General features: G+C 48.3%; 3 protein-coding genes and 2 non-coding genes across 6 annotated transcripts; 2 read left to right on the forward strand and 3 right to left on the reverse strand.

Moving 5' to 3' along the window:
• Positions 1-2,234: 2,234 nt before the first annotated feature.
• Positions 2,235-2,573, reverse strand: LOC143273419 (histone H4). Its single transcript, XM_076573007.1, has one exon. It carries the CDS (start codon positions 2,555-2,557, stop codon positions 2,246-2,248), a length of 312 nt encoding a protein of 103 aa, XP_076429122.1. The 5' UTR covers positions 2,558-2,573; the 3' UTR covers positions 2,235-2,245.
• A 1,142-nt stretch (positions 2,574-3,715) lies between these two features.
• Positions 3,716-4,169, reverse strand: LOC102903639 (histone H2A type 1-B). The gene has a single exon (XM_006988859.4). It carries the CDS (start codon positions 4,150-4,152, stop codon positions 3,760-3,762), a length of 393 nt encoding a protein of 130 aa, XP_006988921.1. The 5' UTR covers positions 4,153-4,169; the 3' UTR covers positions 3,716-3,759.
• Positions 4,170-4,398: 229 nt separating this feature from the next.
• Positions 4,399-13,180, forward strand: LOC102903136 (histone H2B type 1-C/E/F/G/I-like). Of its 2 annotated transcripts, none has more exons than XM_042278732.2 (2): positions 4,399-4,958; positions 11,398-13,180. In XM_042278732.2, the coding sequence occupies exon 1, from the start codon at positions 4,454-4,456 to the stop codon at positions 4,832-4,834; it is 381 nt and encodes a 126-aa protein (XP_042134666.1). In that variant the 5' UTR covers positions 4,399-4,453; the 3' UTR covers positions 4,835-4,958; positions 11,398-13,180. The 2 variants fall into 2 exon arrangements, 1 of the variants encoding a protein (XP_042134666.1); XR_013051510.1 differs by lacking the exon at positions 4,399-4,958 and adding an exon at positions 6,435-7,450.
• Positions 13,181-16,270: 3,090 nt separating this feature from the next.
• Trnai-aau (transfer RNA isoleucine (anticodon AAU)) lies at positions 16,271-16,344 on the reverse strand. Its single transcript has one exon. It is a non-coding gene; the product is annotated as a tRNA-Ile (tRNA).
• Positions 16,345-16,860: 516 nt separating this feature from the next.
• On the forward strand, positions 16,861-16,934 carry Trnat-agu (transfer RNA threonine (anticodon AGU)). The gene has a single exon. It is a non-coding gene; the product is annotated as a tRNA-Thr (tRNA).
• The last annotated feature ends 187 nt before the right edge of the window (positions 16,935-17,121 follow it).

Here is a 17,121-nt window from a genome sequence, read left to right on the forward strand (position 1 = left end):
CTGCTGAGTGAGGGTTTTTTTTCTGCAGCCTGTCATGGCAGTGGGATTAGCCAAGACAGGCGTCTGGGTAAGGGCCTGGGCTTCTCAATCACAGCAATAGCAACCCTGTCTGAACCAACAATAAACTACTGAGAAAATATTAGTGTTTGTATATTTGATGTGTTAGCCTGACTTGTTCATTAAACATTTATGGGTCTGAGGTTGTGTCTCAGTTGGTATAGTCGGTAAAGTGTTTGCCTAGAATGCAAGAAGGCCTGGATTTAGTTCCAACCGCTGCATGATTGGGATTACACATACCTACAATCCCAGCATTCTGGAGGTGAAGGAAGGAGGCAGCTGGATCCTAGTTCAAACCCATTCTCAAAATCAAAATGAGTTCAAGGAGAGCCAAGGATATATAAGAGAACCTGTCTTTTTAAAGAATAGAACCAAAAAAAAAAAAAAAAAAAAAAAAAAAAACCCTTAAAACAGTGTTTGTGAAGAGGAGGGAGTTGTGCATTTCAGAAGTTATGGAAGAACACTTCAACTAGAGATATAAAATTAAGCTGGGTGGTCAAGGCCCACACATTTAATCCCTTGGGAGGCAGAGGCAGGCAGATCTCTGAGTTTGAGGCCAGTCTGGTCTACAGAGCAAGTTCCAGGACAGCTAGGGCTGTTACACAGTAAAACCAATCTTGAAAAACAAAACAAAACAAGAAGAGAAAGAGAAAAGAAAGAAAGAAAAAGAAGAGATAGAAAGTTAGAAGTCATTAATGACAGATGCTGTTTAGGGACCCAGCACCAAGTGGATGAGATCTCCAAGGGATTGAATTCAAACAGAGTCTGGAGTCTAAGGGTTCCATAGGTATTGAGTTTTAGAACTCAGGAAACACTAACAGTGCTAAGAAGACGTCTCTGAATCCGAAAAGGCCCCAAGGACAGACCAGCAATCGGTGTAAAATGCTAACAAGTTGTATCTGGAATGGGCCACCCAGAGCTTCTGATCTAACTGCTGGATGGAAATAATCAGCCAGCTCTGGAACCTGACCTGATAAGACGTGTCTGCAATCCCATTCCCTACAGAGACAGCGGCAGTATATCACAAGTTCAGGGCCAGCCTGGGCAAACAAACCCGGTCTCAAAAAGATGATGTGAGACTGTTGTCTACATGAACCTGGATTTAGTCTCCAGAGCCCCTACATACAAAAACCAAAATTTGATCTTTAAGCGAGCAAAATCTGGCTATACCACAGTTTTCTGTCCAAATAAATACATCTGCATCCCATGACTACAGACTTTGTCCTTTAGCTGTATCTCATCCATGTTACAGTAATTCCTCCTTTTCCACTAAGCACCGAAGACACTCATCACCAGGAAGGAATCCTTTTTATGCTAAGCATAAAAATGAGTAATAGTATTTACTCATTTACATAGTAATTTAAGGTTAAAAGCTCCCATGAAGTCAATCTATTACTAGGATAAATGGATTTCTTTAAAATGTGGCACTTACTATATACAAGATTACACTTTCATCTAAGAAGGAAATAAGACTTTACAACAAACCAAAATCAGAATAAAATACCAATGTAAACCAGGCACCACAGGAAGAACAAATAAGTTATGATCTCAGATGTGTTACCCATGACACCACTGCAGGGAAGCACAGGAATGTGGCTGCATGGTGAACATGGGAGCCAGTGAAGGAGGAAATGCCAAAGGCACAGACCTTGGCGTCTAGTGTAGCGTAAGGCGACGTCACCAGCTTGAGCACTGCACAGACCTCCCTTTCCATCCCCCACACACGGACAAAGTGAGGCGAGCTGTTCGACCCCAACATAGAATCTCTCCAACTACGCAGCCATGCCGAACGGTCTGGGTGGGCTCGTTTCCTCTGCCAACTAAAGAATTCCAAAGCAGGAAAGATTTGCCAGGGAGCAGCGGAAAAGCTCAGCTATTTCAGACAGCAGCAGACAGAACCAACAGTAGAGAAAGTGCATTTGTACCCCGAGCGGGCAGAGCACCCACCACTCCCAGGCCTAACTGTCCCGGGCACCTTGACATTGAACTTCACTAAAGACGGGAGATGCAAACCGCACACCCGAGCACGGGAGGCGCTGAACGAGGGATGCAGTCCGCAGGCGACAGAGCCGCGTGCCGCACAAAAGCCTGACGTCGGGAGCTTAGAAAGCAATGTTGCAGTCTTTAGAAGATGAAGTGGGTGGCCCTGAAAAGGGCCGTTAGAGAAAGAAGCGGGAGGCGGAGCAGCTCAGCCGCCGAAGCCGTAGAGCGTGCGTCCCTGGCGCTTGAGCGCGTAGACCACGTCCATGGCCGTGACGGTCTTGCGCTTGGCGTGCTCCGTGTAGGTGACGGCGTCGCGGATCACGTTCTCCAGGAAGACCTTCAGCACCCCGCGGGTCTCCTCGTAGATGAGGCCGGAGATGCGCTTGACGCCGCCGCGCCGGGCCAGGCGGCGGATGGCGGGCTTGGTGATGCCCTGGATGTTGTCGCGCAGGACTTTGCGGTGGCGCTTGGCGCCGCCCTTGCCCAGGCCCTTCCCGCCTTTGCCGCGACCAGACATAACTACAGAGGGAAAGGAATCCGACTGATGCCATAGCCGGAGCAGCAGTTCTGTCTTATAGGGAACTCGCGGACCGGAGTGAAAACAGGAAGCGCAGTGGCGGGAACTGCTGGTGGCTAGGGGGAGGGGCCCTCCGCGCAATTCGAACGCTACGGATTGTACATGGAAATTCCGTCTAATTTCCTCATCTCCCCACACTTAACGTTTTCCTTTAGTACTGCTTGAAGAGTCAGGTGAGCACTCGCAGCGTCTGAGAGTTTTTAAAGAGCTTGTTACCGTTTTCCTTTAATGTGATCCCTACCGTGTCCTCATAAAACAAAATGTATTAGAGAATATACAGAGGGAAACATTGTAGCACTTACATTCATGTTCTTTCCACTATTTGGGCAAGACCATGCCTTTTAACTTCAAAGATATACTTTTTTTTTTCCAGGTTTTTCGAGACAGGGTTTCTCTGTGTAGCTTTGCGCCTTTCCTGGAGCTCACTTGGTAGCCCAGGCTGGCCTCGAACTCACAGAGATCCCCCTGGCTCTGCTTCCCGAGTGCTGGGATTAAAAGCGTGCGCTACACCCGCCCGGCTAAAGATATAAATTTAAGGACGGAATAATTTAATGCCAGAAATGTATATATATATGTTTGTATGTACGCATGTATGTATTTGGACTACACAGCAGGGCTGCGGCGCACACCTGTGATCCCGGACCTGCGAGGCAGAACCGGGCCAGTTTGGTCTCAGCCCTGGCTACAGAGAAACCGGATCTGCAGGCGCGGTGGCCGGCACTCCAGGGGCTGAGGCAGGAGGATGTCTTTAGGACAGCCAGGGCTACACACTGAAACCTGCTCGGAAGACAAAATAGAGGAAGTCCAGCTCGTGAATTTGAAAATGAAAGTGTCCATCTGAGTGACTACCAGGAGATTGTCATTAATAACCCCGCAGTTATAGATGTAATTTTCTTGTGTAATGACTGGTGCTAAAATAAAGCTTTCAGGGAAAAAAACCTAGATGGCTCAAAACTTGTTTCTAAACACAGGTCCATATACGACTCAACACTCGACCGGGACATAAATCAAAGGTTGGGTTAGGAGCACTTTAGTTGTAAGGAAAATGCCACTGTCTTGTGCAAGTGTCCAGCGCTTTAAAAGACACTGTGGATGGCTCTGAAAAGAGCCTTTGGCTTAGCTATTAGTTTGTTTTCAGTGACTCATTTCCCCTTGGCCTTGTGGTGGCTCTCGGTCTTCTTGGGCAGCAGCACCGCCTGGATGTTGGGCAGGACGCCGCCCTGCGCGATGGTGACGCGGCCCAGCAGCTTGTTGAGCTCCTCGTCGTTGCGGATGGCCAGCTGCAGGTGGCGCGGGATGATGCGCGTCTTCTTGTTGTCGCGGGCCGCGTTGCCAGCCAGCTCCAGGATCTCGGCCGTCAGGTACTCCAGCACGGCCGCCAGGTAGACCGGGGCGCCGGCGCCCACCCGCTCCGAGTAGTTGCCCTTGCGGAGCAGCCGGTGCACGCGGCCCACGGGGAACTGCAGGCCGGCCCGGGACGAGCGGGTCTTGGCCTTGGCGCGAGCCTTGCCGCCCTGCTTGCCGCGTCCAGACATGGTGAAGTCTCAGCAGCCGTTAGCAACTGGGTGAACCGGGACTGCTAGAGCTTGGGCCTTATAGTCTTCTCTGGGCGCGAAAAAGAACCCGTGCGATTGGCTGACTTCTGCCTTTCATTTACACCAATGAGAAGCGTTGGTGCCGGCATGCACACTTCGATTGGGCAAGCCTCCGGATGACATCATCGAAATAGCACTCAATCAGAAGTGTTCTTCTCCAAGCCTCATTTGAATAACGCCTTATAAAAAGGGAAGATCCCGGCCGACTCGGTGCCACAGTTCCTGTAGTTGCTGCCTCACCATGCCTGAGCCGGTGAAGTCCGCTCCCGCCCCGAAGAAGGGCTCCAAGAAGGCCGTGACCAAGGCGCAGAAGAAGGACGGCAAGAAGCGCAAGCGCAGCCGCAAGGAGAGCTACTCGGTGTACGTGTACAAGGTGCTGAAGCAGGTGCACCCCGACACGGGCATCTCGTCCAAGGCCATGGGCATCATGAACTCGTTCGTCAACGACATCTTCGAGCGCATCGCGGGCGAGGCGTCGCGCCTGGCGCACTACAACAAGCGCTCGACCATCACGTCCCGGGAGATCCAGACGGCCGTGCGCCTGCTGCTGCCCGGGGAGCTGGCCAAGCACGCCGTGTCCGAGGGCACCAAGGCCGTCACCAAGTACACCAGCTCCAAGTGAGCGGCGGACCGCACCGCAACCCAAAGGCTCTTTTCAGAGCCACCCACACTTTCAGCGGAAAAGGCTGTTCGCACACGGCATCAGGTTTGGGAACCTGGACGTTTGGTCAACTTTTTAGCCTTCGGTAAGCCTCCTGTGAACCCCTGTCCAGATTTTTCCAGTACTGGTGTCCCCAAGGGTTCCCCCCGCGACGCTCAGCCTCCTCTGCCTCTCCAAGTGGGGGAAACCAGGGCTGCGTTGTGAGCAGCAGGTAAGTTCCTGTTCTTCCGTTTCGTTACTGGACCAAGCTGAAAACTTGGCAAAACCAAAGGGTGGTCGGCGGGTAAGGCAACTGCCGTTATTTTCCTTAAAGGGGATGCTGTTGGCAGTGAAATCCAAGGTTGACAACGCGGGCACTAAGCAAATACTGACTTGAAGGGTCAGTCCGTGCTCCTGCCCAGGGAGGGCCTTTGGGCTTCGAGCCTTGTCGACAGCGATTTACTCCGTGTATCCGGTTTAATTTGTTCTAGGACTCGACCAGGGAGTATTGTAGGCGAGTGGCCCCTGCGTTGATGTCTATATTTCCAGGATAAGAGAAGATGCTTGGTGTAGGCTCAAGTGTAAATATTTTAATCGAGAAAGAGATTCATCGAGATGCATTTTCACTTGTTACCTAGCAAGATGCAGGTGTAAGGACTGAAAAGGAAGCTTACAACCTAGGTTGGTCTAGGAAAGGGAAGAGACTACTAGCCTTAGGCCCTAGCTCTTTTACCCACTGGGTAATCCTCAGTAGAATAGATACACTGTTAGCACCTCACACACCCGCAAAGAGTAGAATGCATCACCGGTTTTGTTTTGTTTCCCAAAACGACCAATAAGTTAACATTCCCACTTTCTCCCACTTAACGGTTTTTCAAGATACTAAAGCATGTATTTTAATGTTTTTCTTGTTGCCGCCAAAGCCACCCCTATTTCTTAGACCATTTGCTATAATTGCTTTCAATACCTACTTTCACCTAATAAGTCTTGTATAATATTGGAGGACCAGCCTTAATATTATACAGCCCAGGGCCTCAGGAGAGAAACTACGGACGGCGAGGAGTATTTTCGGGAAAATAGAATCTGAGCACACCGAGCTCTTTAGTCCATTCACTAATTCCTCCTTCAGTTTCTAGCTTTACAGTTATATACCCAAACAATCACAATCCTCCCCTCCAGCCAGGTCACCAGGCCTGAATTCCTGCAAGGTCATGAAGGCAGGTAAGAGTTTCCCCAGGCAGTGATTGTCAGGCTTTCTTTTATGACCTGAAAATGGAGTGGTTAAGGGAGGAGGTCAGCTGAGAGCTAATATCAAGTTTATATCAAAAAGGGAATTCATGTGCTCAATCTATATTCCTAGGAGTGGTTAGGTAAGAAGTTACGGGTCTATAAAGTTAGTAAGGCTGTAAGAAAGGAGGGTCCGAGCTAAATTGTGCAAAGCTATTACTTAAGGTCCACCTGACCTAGGCGGTGTCTCCTTGTGAAATTTACCTTGAATCTGAAGACTTATGTGGTGGTTTGGACTGTTATTTCTGTTCTAGAATGTAGCTAAGGGAGATATCTGATTCCAGTGCTGAAAGGGGAGAAATGGATGGGCTGGGGGGGAGGAAGCCTTTCCTGGGGCTGTTCTCCAAATATCTTGAATGTGTATGTCCAGAGAGTGATCAGTCCACATTGTTAGCCCTTCTTAGGGAAAAGTCAATTGGGAAAACTATGAAGGCACGCATGATCTTCATAACAGAAGACAGCTGATATATAACAAGCCAAATAACACTAAAAGCTCCTTGGACTTTGGCTTCCTCTGGAGGAATTCCCTGATGCCTCCAGGTAGTGACTTTGCCATAACCAGCTGAGTTCTTATATTTTCCTGTTGCCCATAGCAAATAAGCTTGGTAGGAAGATCATGAGTAACCCTCTCTGACCGTTACTCTCAGTCATTACTGGTGGCCTGTAAGTTGACAAAACTTTGAAAGAAAATTTAGTAATATCTGTTGGAGTTAGGTATGTATGTATCCTTCATACCCTGAAATTCTATCTCTTAGAAATGCACAGTTTTTGAAAATATGTAGCAGGGTAGTGGTGGTGCACACCTTTAATCCCAGCAATGGAGAGGCAGAAGCAGGCGAATCTCTGTGATTTGAGGCCAGCCTCGTCTACAGAGTGTTTCAGGACACTGGTTACTATTCCATTACAAGTCAATCCAAAACTTGGTGACATAAATCCAGCATGTATCACAATCCCGGATGAGTTCGTATCATAATCCTGGATTCTGAGGTCAGTGATTAGGACAGAACACAACTGGAATCTGTGAGATTTGCAGACTCAGCTGGAAATTGGCTTGAGTTCACATCCCACCTGTCCACACATACCTGACAACTGATGTTGACAGTGTGCTGGGACTCTCAGACAGACAGACAACCCACCACTATGGTGACCTCTTGCAGAGAGTCAGAGTCGCTGTGTGATAGCTCAAGATGAGGAAAATGAGTCCTCCAGGACATCCAGTGTGAAGCTGTGAACCTTCATTTCAGAATAAAAGAAACAGTCATAATAGGTCCTGCACTGCATTTGAGAGGATGCTTCAGGAGAAGGGCACAGGTGAGCAAGGATTTCACTGCCGGACAGGATGCCCAGAAAACCTGACAAAACGTTCACCAGATCTGGGAGGGCCTCTGGATCTTTCCATGTGGCAGAACTAACTGTCTTGGCCCTTCAGGACTTTAGCCTCTGGCCTTGCAAAGTCAATTTTATGCTCCTGAGAGGCAAAACATCCATGTATTGTCAAAACATGCCTCGAGGGGGCAGTAGAGCTCCACTGAAAATGTCTCCTAGGATTCACCACCACACACACACACACACACACACACACACACACACACACACACGCAGTCTGGCCTAACACACACTTTCACAAGCAGCGCCTGTTCTCAGTCCTCAGAAATGTGAGCTTACATGTCCAAGCAGGCACACAGTCAGAAATAATACTGCAGGAAGTCTCTTCAGTTGCCAGGACCCATGCTCTGGTGTGGGTGAGGAAGGGCAGATTCCTGGTGTCTCCTTATTCCTGGGAAAGAATACATGTGTGCATTTTTAAGAATGCCTATGCCCCCCCCCCCCCCCCCCCCCGTTTTAGAAAGAATGGTCACGTTATGTATCCTAGGACTGGATAACAGGATCTGAGTAGTGATAAATGTCTAAGGAGAAGGCAATCCACCTTGAGAAAGAGATGCGCTCTCCTCTCAGACTCTGCTGTAAGGAGCGCGTGGACCAGCAGTTGGTGGTCAGGCCCCTGCGTCCAGTCACAGCTGTAGGTTCCTCGGGCTGTTTCTTGGATTTCAATTAGGTAAGGCCCCTGCAGCTGAAAATCGCCACAACATAAACTCACAAACTTACTCAAAACATTGAACCATCTCTGATTTTTTTCCTCAGCCTATTGCAGGACTGCATAGTTCCCTAGAGAGGACTCTGTAGGCTGCAGCATCCTGGTACAATGTCAAAGGTTTGACCCGGCCGATGGTTTCCCTGCGTGTGTTTTAATCCTTGTTCTCATCGACATCTCCATGCATTCCTCAAACATTAACTCTGACCTTCCAGAATTTCTCACTGGCTTCTGCACCAGTTTCCCTTTATCTGGGCTTGAGCACCCCATCCACGTCCCCTTCCACACTGTCAAATTCTGTCTTCCCTCTGAAACTCTCCTTCCTAGGCCAGACAGCCTGTTCTAAGAAGGCCAGGACTGTCTTGTTCTGAGCTCCAGTCTTTCCGTGAGCAGCTCGCAGGAGGAGCTGAAAACCACCTCAGTTGTATAAGCTTTTGTCTAATCAGCTTTGATCACCCAGGAACCTAGGACCGCTTACGCTGTTTGCTTGAACGTCATTCTGTTCTTTGTTCCCAGTTTCCTGTAACTCTTGCCTTCACCCAAGTCACATCCACTCACAGAACACGTTATCTTTGGTTATCCATCTCGGCCCAAAGCTGGCAAGGTCTCCCTGGAGATGAGTTTCCACCATGACTATGTCAAAGGTGGAACTGTGGACCTGTACTTTCCTAACTTTGATTAACAACTCACCCGGGACAAGAAAGGTTCCTCTCGGTCACCGAAGCCCGACCCCCACCCCAACCGCCATTCTTGGGCACCTTCTTGGAAGTCTACTCTTGGCTGTAGAAGACTCTGCCCTGACAGAAGCCAAGCCTCTCAAAGATACTAACAGCCATCTGTGGTTAAAGTGAAGGTTTGGGCCGGGAGGATTGTTATGTTTTGTTTTGTTTGTGGAGCACACAGTCACAGCAAGGGTGTGGGCTGAGGGCACCTGTTTCTGCAGAGAGACAGAGCCTCTGAACTGGCCCTTCCTCTTCCTGTCAGAGAGGGTCACTGTGTGCTCTCAGCAGGAGTCAGGCTGGTGCTGGAGACCACAGGAGAACAAGCTCTGCTGGTCCCAGAGCCTCTGCCGAGGTCCCAGGCGCCAGATCCACCGGTTTTGGTCACCTATCCCACATCACCAAGGAGATTGATTGATTGATTGATTGATTGATTGATTGATTGATTGATTTGGAAAATAGATTGAACCGGGGTGTTCCCATCTGGCTGGTTATGTCCAAGGAAGGCCACAGAGCTTTTCCCGTGTGAGTCTGAAACCCACCCACCTTTTTTTTTTTTTTCCCTAAGGACCTTTTCCTTTGAGTCTAGCAGGGATTAACAGTTGCCTTGGAGGAAATCGAAGAAGGAGCCTAACTGATCTCAGTTTGTCGTGGTTTGCTGAGGTGGTGGCACTAGATGGAGCGCGTTATCCACTAGAGGTGGGGAGGTGCTCTGCGCTTGCCTCAGTGACCTGGGAGGCCTGGCCATCCCTAAATCCAGACCATCAAATGTCTGCCCAAGCCACTGATGCTAGACCGGCGTCCACACCCCCTCAGCATCTCGGAGCAAAGCTGTTCAAATGCTGAGGAACATGCTGGAAGCTGGACTTCAGCCAAAGCTCTATTAACCAACTGACCTCCCCGAGTGCCTACTTAACTGAAGCCGCATGCTTCACGGTGGCCCCCATGGACTAGTGTCAATTCAGAACAGTATCCAATAACCCTAGAAAGTACGATTTGCCCGCTATATACAGTTACCCTAGTGCAGGGATATGGGTCTCTCCGAGGAAGGATGGAAGAAAGGCCAACTGTAAAACCTTCATTAGGTATTTTAGCAAGAGCCCATCGGGGGACCTGGCCTTTTCTTTATCCAGGGAATTCTGGGTCTGCAAACTGCGGAGAACCAGACCTTATTTCTGTAAAGACAAAGAGTGCCAAGGTTCGGCTAAGTCCCTTAGAATATTAAAAACTCAGGCAAACCAATAATGGTGGAGAGGTTTCCCTCATGGTGGAAACCTAAGAGGAATGTATTTGAAAACCATGCACAGAGGACTGTGGAGAAACGTGAAGACGGAGCGGATATGTCCAGAGCTTGGGAGCTGCAGATGAGCTGAATCGGAAGGGAGGCCGGTCCGAGCTACCAGGGCTTGTTACAAAACAAGTAGAAAAAAACAAAAACAAAAAACTCAAAATGACACTCTTACTTATCGACTGGGTATGTAATTATGCTTCAAAATTGCTAAGGGGAAAACAAGCACACAGTAACCACTACTAGTTGCTGTAGGGTTCAAACCCACAGAGGCATCTGCCGAACAGATCCACAGTGCGCTGTAGTGGAAGATAGCTCTCTATTAGAATCCGTACACCTGTGTGAATCGTTTGTTTTGTAGACTCTTGGAATAGGATGATCACGACTGCGCAGTTTCTCTCCCTGCTTTAAGGAATTACTCTTCATGATCACCTCTAACATTCTAGAGAAATCTTCATTCTTTTCCGTGGTTTGCAAAGAAAAGCCACTGTCGTAGGGGAGGGCCAGGGAGCCTCCCGCTCCACAGGATCGGGTTAGAGGACTGTGCCACCCCACACTGTGTTCACCAGTGTTGACCTCAGAGTCAGAGATTCCCCCTGCCTTTGCCGCTCTAATGTTGGCACAAGAGTGCACAGCAGGCCCTGATCAAACCAGGGCTTGAGCGAGCCAGGCTATCTCTTCTGATCTCCAGGATATCAGCAAATGACTTGAAAAGCAGGAGACCATCATGGCTATTTCAGAGAAAGGAGAATGATGAGTGATGCAACCCAGAACCAGTCAGCCAACCGAAAATAAAACAAACTAACAAAAGATAGAAGGCAAGAGAGCCCTAAAAAGTCTCAGGTTGTTTCTTAGATAAGAAATTAAAAGGGTGGGGGGAAAATGAGTGAACACTAATAAAATTTTAAAAATCTTATTTAGTGAATGTGTGTGTGCATGTGTTTGTGTGTATGTGTGCAAAAGTGTACAACAGCACATGTGTAGGGGTCAGAGGACTGGAGTACTGTTTTTCATTTGATACTGGAACGTGTCTTTAAAGTACTACATCTACAAATGCCTCCGCACACTCACCCACAGGGCTGCTGCACTAGCTGCCAGGCAGGTGGGAAAGCAGGCCCGGATATTTCTAAACTTAAGTTTCTCTTCTTTCTTTTGACAGGGTTTCACTATGTAGTCCCGGTGGCCTGGAACTCACTATGTGGACCAGGCTGCATCAGAACTCAGAACGATCCGGCCGATTTCTTACTGGATGTTTGAGACAGTGTCACCATGGCTGAGACTGACTGACCTGTAGATCCTACAGTTTTCCCATCCTGCCCACAACTGGGAGGCGAGGTCATGGGTGTGTATCACCACTCTAGGCAAGAACAGCCACCCGGTGCCCACACTTCTTCTCCTATTCATTGTGAACAGAGAACTGAACTGTTCTAATGTGCTGGGCTGTGATGTTGTTCTACAATCACAACAGAAAACTAGTGAGTGTTTTGTTCACTGAAACACACACACAGGCTGCAAAGATGGAAATGCTATGGCCAACAGCTGGTTGGCTGCACAGGGCAGGTTGCTAAGGGCTGCCCAGTGTGGGCTGAGTACCTCTAGGGCCTCCAACCATCCAAACACCTTCTGTCCCTGTTCCTCCGCTTCCCTGAGGGGCAGCAACACTTCCTCTTACTACTCAGAAGCTGGTCATTTTGGTTTATATTAATGTGAATGCAGGTTTTCTGTGTGCCGTAAACACTGTTTAGATAACTCAGTACAGTGCACATGCAATTGTGGATCTCAACCTCATTCCTAACTCATAAGGCAACAGCAGCTCTCAGTGCGCCGAAGGCTCATTTTCCAGCACACGTCTGAGTACCAGGCACGCAGCACTAGGGGAAAAGTGATTCCTTATCCCCCCAGACTTCCTGGTACAGAGGGAGGGACACCACAGATGGAGTTTCTCCTCTTCTTGTCCTGGAACCCTCTCTGTAGACCAGGCTGGCCTTGAACTCACAGAGATCTGCCAGCCTCTGGGATTAAAGGCTTGTCCCCGCCCCACACACACACCCAGCATGGATTGTCTTTTCAAGGAGAAACTCATTCATGGGAGAAAAAGGAGAATTTAAATTGGGCTCCTCCTCATATAGAAATTATAACGCCATTCACACCCCCACCTCCTCACCCTAACCAGCCTGTCCTTACCATCGGATTAGTCAGAGACAAAACCAATATGAAATAAATACATGCATATGGACATATGACGGGCAACTCACAAAACCTACAGTTAGCAAGCTGGAGTTGGTGGTGTATTTTCAGTTCGGAACCGAGCAGCTCAGCAGCAAGAGCTGATAACCTTTCAATTCGCACTGAAAAACAGCAAGACAATGTCTCCGCCCGAAAGCTGTTAGTGTTGGAAGGCATGGCCTCTACTGTGTGTATTGGGGTGAGTGGGGTGCTGGTGTGTTGGGGTGAGTGGGGTGCTGGTGTGTTGGGGTGAGTGGGGTGCTGCTTCTGTGCTGTTTGGGCCCTGCAGTCACTTGGACGATGCCCACTTCCATCCACGAGGACCATCTTCTTCCCCCCGTAAATGTTAAACTCATCTAAGGAGGGATGGAAGAGTTGCACAGGAAACCTACGGAGATGTTTGACCAACTGTGTGGATGTCTAGCTCATCGCCCTGTCCAGAAGCTGTGGAACATTAACCTTCGGCAGTTTGCTGAAAGAGAAAACAAGATTTAAAAATAAGAAGGAAGTTGGAGACATGCCTCAATGGTCAAGAACGCCTACTGCTGCTCTTGGACCCACATTTAACTCCCAGAACCCACAGGGTGACACACAACTGCTTGTCAGCGCAGTTTCCTTTGAACTGTCTGAGCTCTTGTGAGCACGTGGTGCAATGCACACACTGAGGGACACAAGCATATACAGAGAAATAAATAAAGGTATTTTAAAGAAGCAAATCCAGTGATGGCTTATATCAGCATTTGGGAAATTGAGCTGGAGTTCAAGGCTACACAGCAAACCCCTGCTTCCCCACTCCCTAAAGTGGGGGGGGGGGGGCCGCTAGAGGGAGAAGGAAGAGAAATATTTAACTAACACGAAGCAAGTAAGAAAGCAGGGCAATTTTGTTCAGGTGTTAAACAGCCTTGCACCTGAGATACACTCCCATGGTTCAACAGTGGAGCAGTTGCCCCTTCTTTTATCTCCTCAGTTTTCCTTGCCACTCTTCCCGTTTGTCTTGGTTGGGGAGGCTTGCTTGGTTTGGTTTTGTTTTAACCCAGGCTGGTCTCTAACTCTCAGCAATCCTCCTGCCTTGGCCTCCCAGGTGCTGGAATTAGAGGCATGCATCACCACGCTCAGCTCACCCTCCCCCTCAGTAAGGGCATTATGTGCATGGCCTCAGGAATGCTAGGCAAGAACACACAGAGGAACATCTCTCTGCCAGCTGAACTGCATCATAAGCCAAGAAGAAACTTAGAGGAAAAGAAATCTCTTGTCTTGTCATAGTAGTTCCGGGGCAGGACTCAAGAATTCCTTACTTGGAATAGGTTCCTACTGACCCACAGCCCACAGTGAGGGTTGTCAACACGTAGATAAAAGCGATTTCAATTCGAGTGTATTCATTTGGAGTCTGTGAATTTGGTTGGGAAGCAGAAGTCCTCTGAAGATGGTCACCCTGTAAAAAGATGACCACACCTTTTGTGTTTGCTTTTCAGTTTGCTTTTTGAGACAGGCCTTCAGGTAGCTCAGGCAGCCTTAAACTTCTAATTATCAGCCTTCTCCTCCTCTGTACTGAGATTATAGGCATGCACCACCGTGCTGGGTTCTATGTGGTACTGGGGGTGGAACTTCTTGCCTATTAAGCAAGTCTTCTACCAACTGAGCTCTTGTAGCCCAGGCTGTCTGTCCTTAAACTCACAGCCCTCATCCTATGCCAGCATCTCAAAAGCTGGCATTACAGGCCTGAGCCACCTGCCTGGTGTGTAATATCATCTCATTTGAGCTCCCAGACTCCAAATTGCTAGCCCTTCTTCCAAAATCTATATCAGGTACCTGTAGCACGAATCTTAAAAGTTCTTACTAATGAAAATAAAACCCAGCCAGGTATTGGGGTGAATGCTGGAAGATCAGAGAAGCAGAACAAGCCACAGCCACCTCACCTTGCCAGTTCCTCAGCTGATCCTGTTTCCTCGGACTGGAAGCCACTATGTCCTCATCCAAATGGGTCTCAGCTGAACTGCTGCTAAAAGACTAAAAGCTTAACCTGCTCTAGTTCCTGGTTTTTACACCCTATATACCTTTCTGCTTTCTGCCATCACTTCCTGGGATTAAAGGCTCAAGTCACCATGCCTGGCTATTTCCAGTGTGGCCTTGAACTCACAGAGATCCAGGTGGATCTCTACCTCTGGAATGCTAGGATTAAAGATGTGAGTGCCACCATTTTCTGACTTCTATGTCTATCTAGTGACTGTTCTGTTCTCTGACCCCAGAGAAATTTATTAGGGTGCACAATATTTGGGGGAACAAAATATCACCACAGGTACCCGCTGCTAGGAAGTTCCCTAACATCTCCCCAATTGGCTGAAAATATAATCCTTGGAATATCGTGGAAGATGTTCCTCTTCCTGGCCTCCAGCTCCCATTCTAACTTTGTCTATCCCTTCCCAAAGCCTAACCACTTGGCTGGAAATTGACTACCCTGTTTTCAAAAGGCTACCTAGCCAAGGTTTTCTGAGGCTGCTGCACGTGAAACTTTCCGTACCATCCAGTGCCTTCACTCACTCAGCAGATGTCTTGAATACTTTCTAGGTAACTTCAGTGACTGCATCATGCTGAGTGTCCGATGCCGATCACCGCAGGCATGTGTCTTCTGGTCCCGTGGCACAGTGCCTGGCCCTGGCTCAGGCCTATCGGCTTCTTCCCAGGGAAATTTATCCTCAGAGACTCAAGTTTGCTTTTGTTGCTATGAGAAAACACCAGGACCCAAAGTGACTAGGGGGAAGAAAGGATTTGTTCTCATCTTATGAGTTACAGCCCATGACTGAGGGAAGTCGGATCTGGAATTCAAGGTAGGGACCTGCAGGCAGGAACTAAAGCAAAGACCACAGAGCAATTCTGTTTTCTGGCTTGCTTCAGTTCCTCCTCCTCAGCCAGCTTTCTTACACGGCCTAGGGCCGCCTGCCAAGGCCGACATCGCCCCCAGTGAGCTTGGCCCTCCTACAGCAATCATAAATCATGACAATGCCCCACAGGCCAATCTGATGAAGGCAGTTCCTGGATCCATCGAGGTTTCCTTTTTCATGTGATTGCAGTTTGTGTCAAGTTGATAGAAACTAACCAGTAATCGGTTGCAGCCCACTGTCAAACTGTGTTCCCCCCACTGTGTGAATACACATGACCGTAATGGACAGCTTGATTTCATATACGAGCTCAGTTCCATCATGCATTTCTTCATGGATGTAGTTACCTTTCTTCTCTGAATGGTCTTACTTCCTACGGGACTTCGACCTTTTTGTTTGTTTGTTTTTAATGTCTAAGGGTGTTTTGCCTGAGTGTGTGTCTGGTGTCCTTCATTCATCAAAAGCATTGGGACTGTACCTACCATATGTCAGGCTCAGCACCAAGGGTCCAACTATTAAAAGATGAGGAATGACCCAACGAAAATGACAGCAGAGGTAAGGAAGGGGGCGGGTGATGGAGCTTACCGGGACCTCAGGATTTGGAACTGTTAGGGAGGCGAGCATTCTAGAACACGAAGAACCAACCCTCCGATGTCCAGGCCCAGCGGAAATGAAGGAAAGTCAAGGTGCCCAGAACTTGAGGGCTGTGAAACACAGATAGGTAGTTAATCAGGCAGGAAATTTCAGCTAAAGAATGACTGGGAAAGCTCAAGAGAGCAGGCTGAGCAGTTGCTAGGTTACCTAAGGACCAGGGATCACCAGCACAAAAGTGGTGGTGTCACAGGATACAGAAAGACAACGTTGAGGAAGTTGAATTACAAAGAACTCAATGAAGATTTTAGAACTAAATGCAAAACCTGCATTTCCCGCTGGCCCGTACGGGGATCGAACCCGCGACCTTGGCGTTATTAGCACCACGCTCTAACCAACTGAGCTAACCGGCCAGAACGAGACAAGCCTTCTTCCTTCTTCCTTATAAAAGATCTTAAACAGCATCCTTTTTATTGGCGTTTAGGTTTCAAAATAGGTAATCGTACTGATTTATTTTGTTCTAGATTTGGCCTCAAGGAGCGCTGCGTCATCCAAAGAAACGTTTTGGGATTCTTTGTTTTTATTTTCCCTTAAATCAGATGAACCGAGCCCGCTAACGGGCTTTCTTCCCTGTGCTCCGCCCGCGGCGTCTACAGATGCTGCTCACACCCGCAACCACACACCCGCAGATGCGGCTTTGACGAGCGATGAATGAGACGAGATTTCCTCTGGCTTCAGCAAAGGTCAACGGAGGTCTTTCCTTCAGTCCAGATTTTCTATGCAACCATTTTAAGAGAAAGTTCTTCTTTGGTTATGACTGGTATTTCTGATTTTTTTAAATTTCCAAACTAAATTTCCAGGGTTGCTGAGCCTTACTAATGTGTGAGGTCGTATTCAAATAATACATAACTACACTTCTTTTCAGTTCTGGCTCCGTGGCTTAGCTGGTTAAAGCGCCTGTCTAGTAAACAGGAGATCCTGGGTTCAAATCCCAGCGGGGCCTTTTTGCTTTGGTTCTTTATCAACCCGACCTGGTATTCTTAACAATTGAATTGCAGTGTTTTTCTTCACATCCTATGAGATGGATACATACAGCCTTTTAAACTTTGCTGAGAAACTGAATGACTGCTTGCATTGGAAGGTGGAAATGGGAAATGGAGTATTTCGGGAAAAGCTTTCGAGTAATTCCT

This window comes from Peromyscus maniculatus, chromosome 5 (assembly GCF_049852395.1).
Source record: "Peromyscus maniculatus bairdii isolate BWxNUB_F1_BW_parent chromosome 5, HU_Pman_BW_mat_3.1, whole genome shotgun sequence".
Taxonomy (NCBI): domain Eukaryota; kingdom Metazoa; phylum Chordata; class Mammalia; order Rodentia; family Cricetidae; genus Peromyscus; species Peromyscus maniculatus.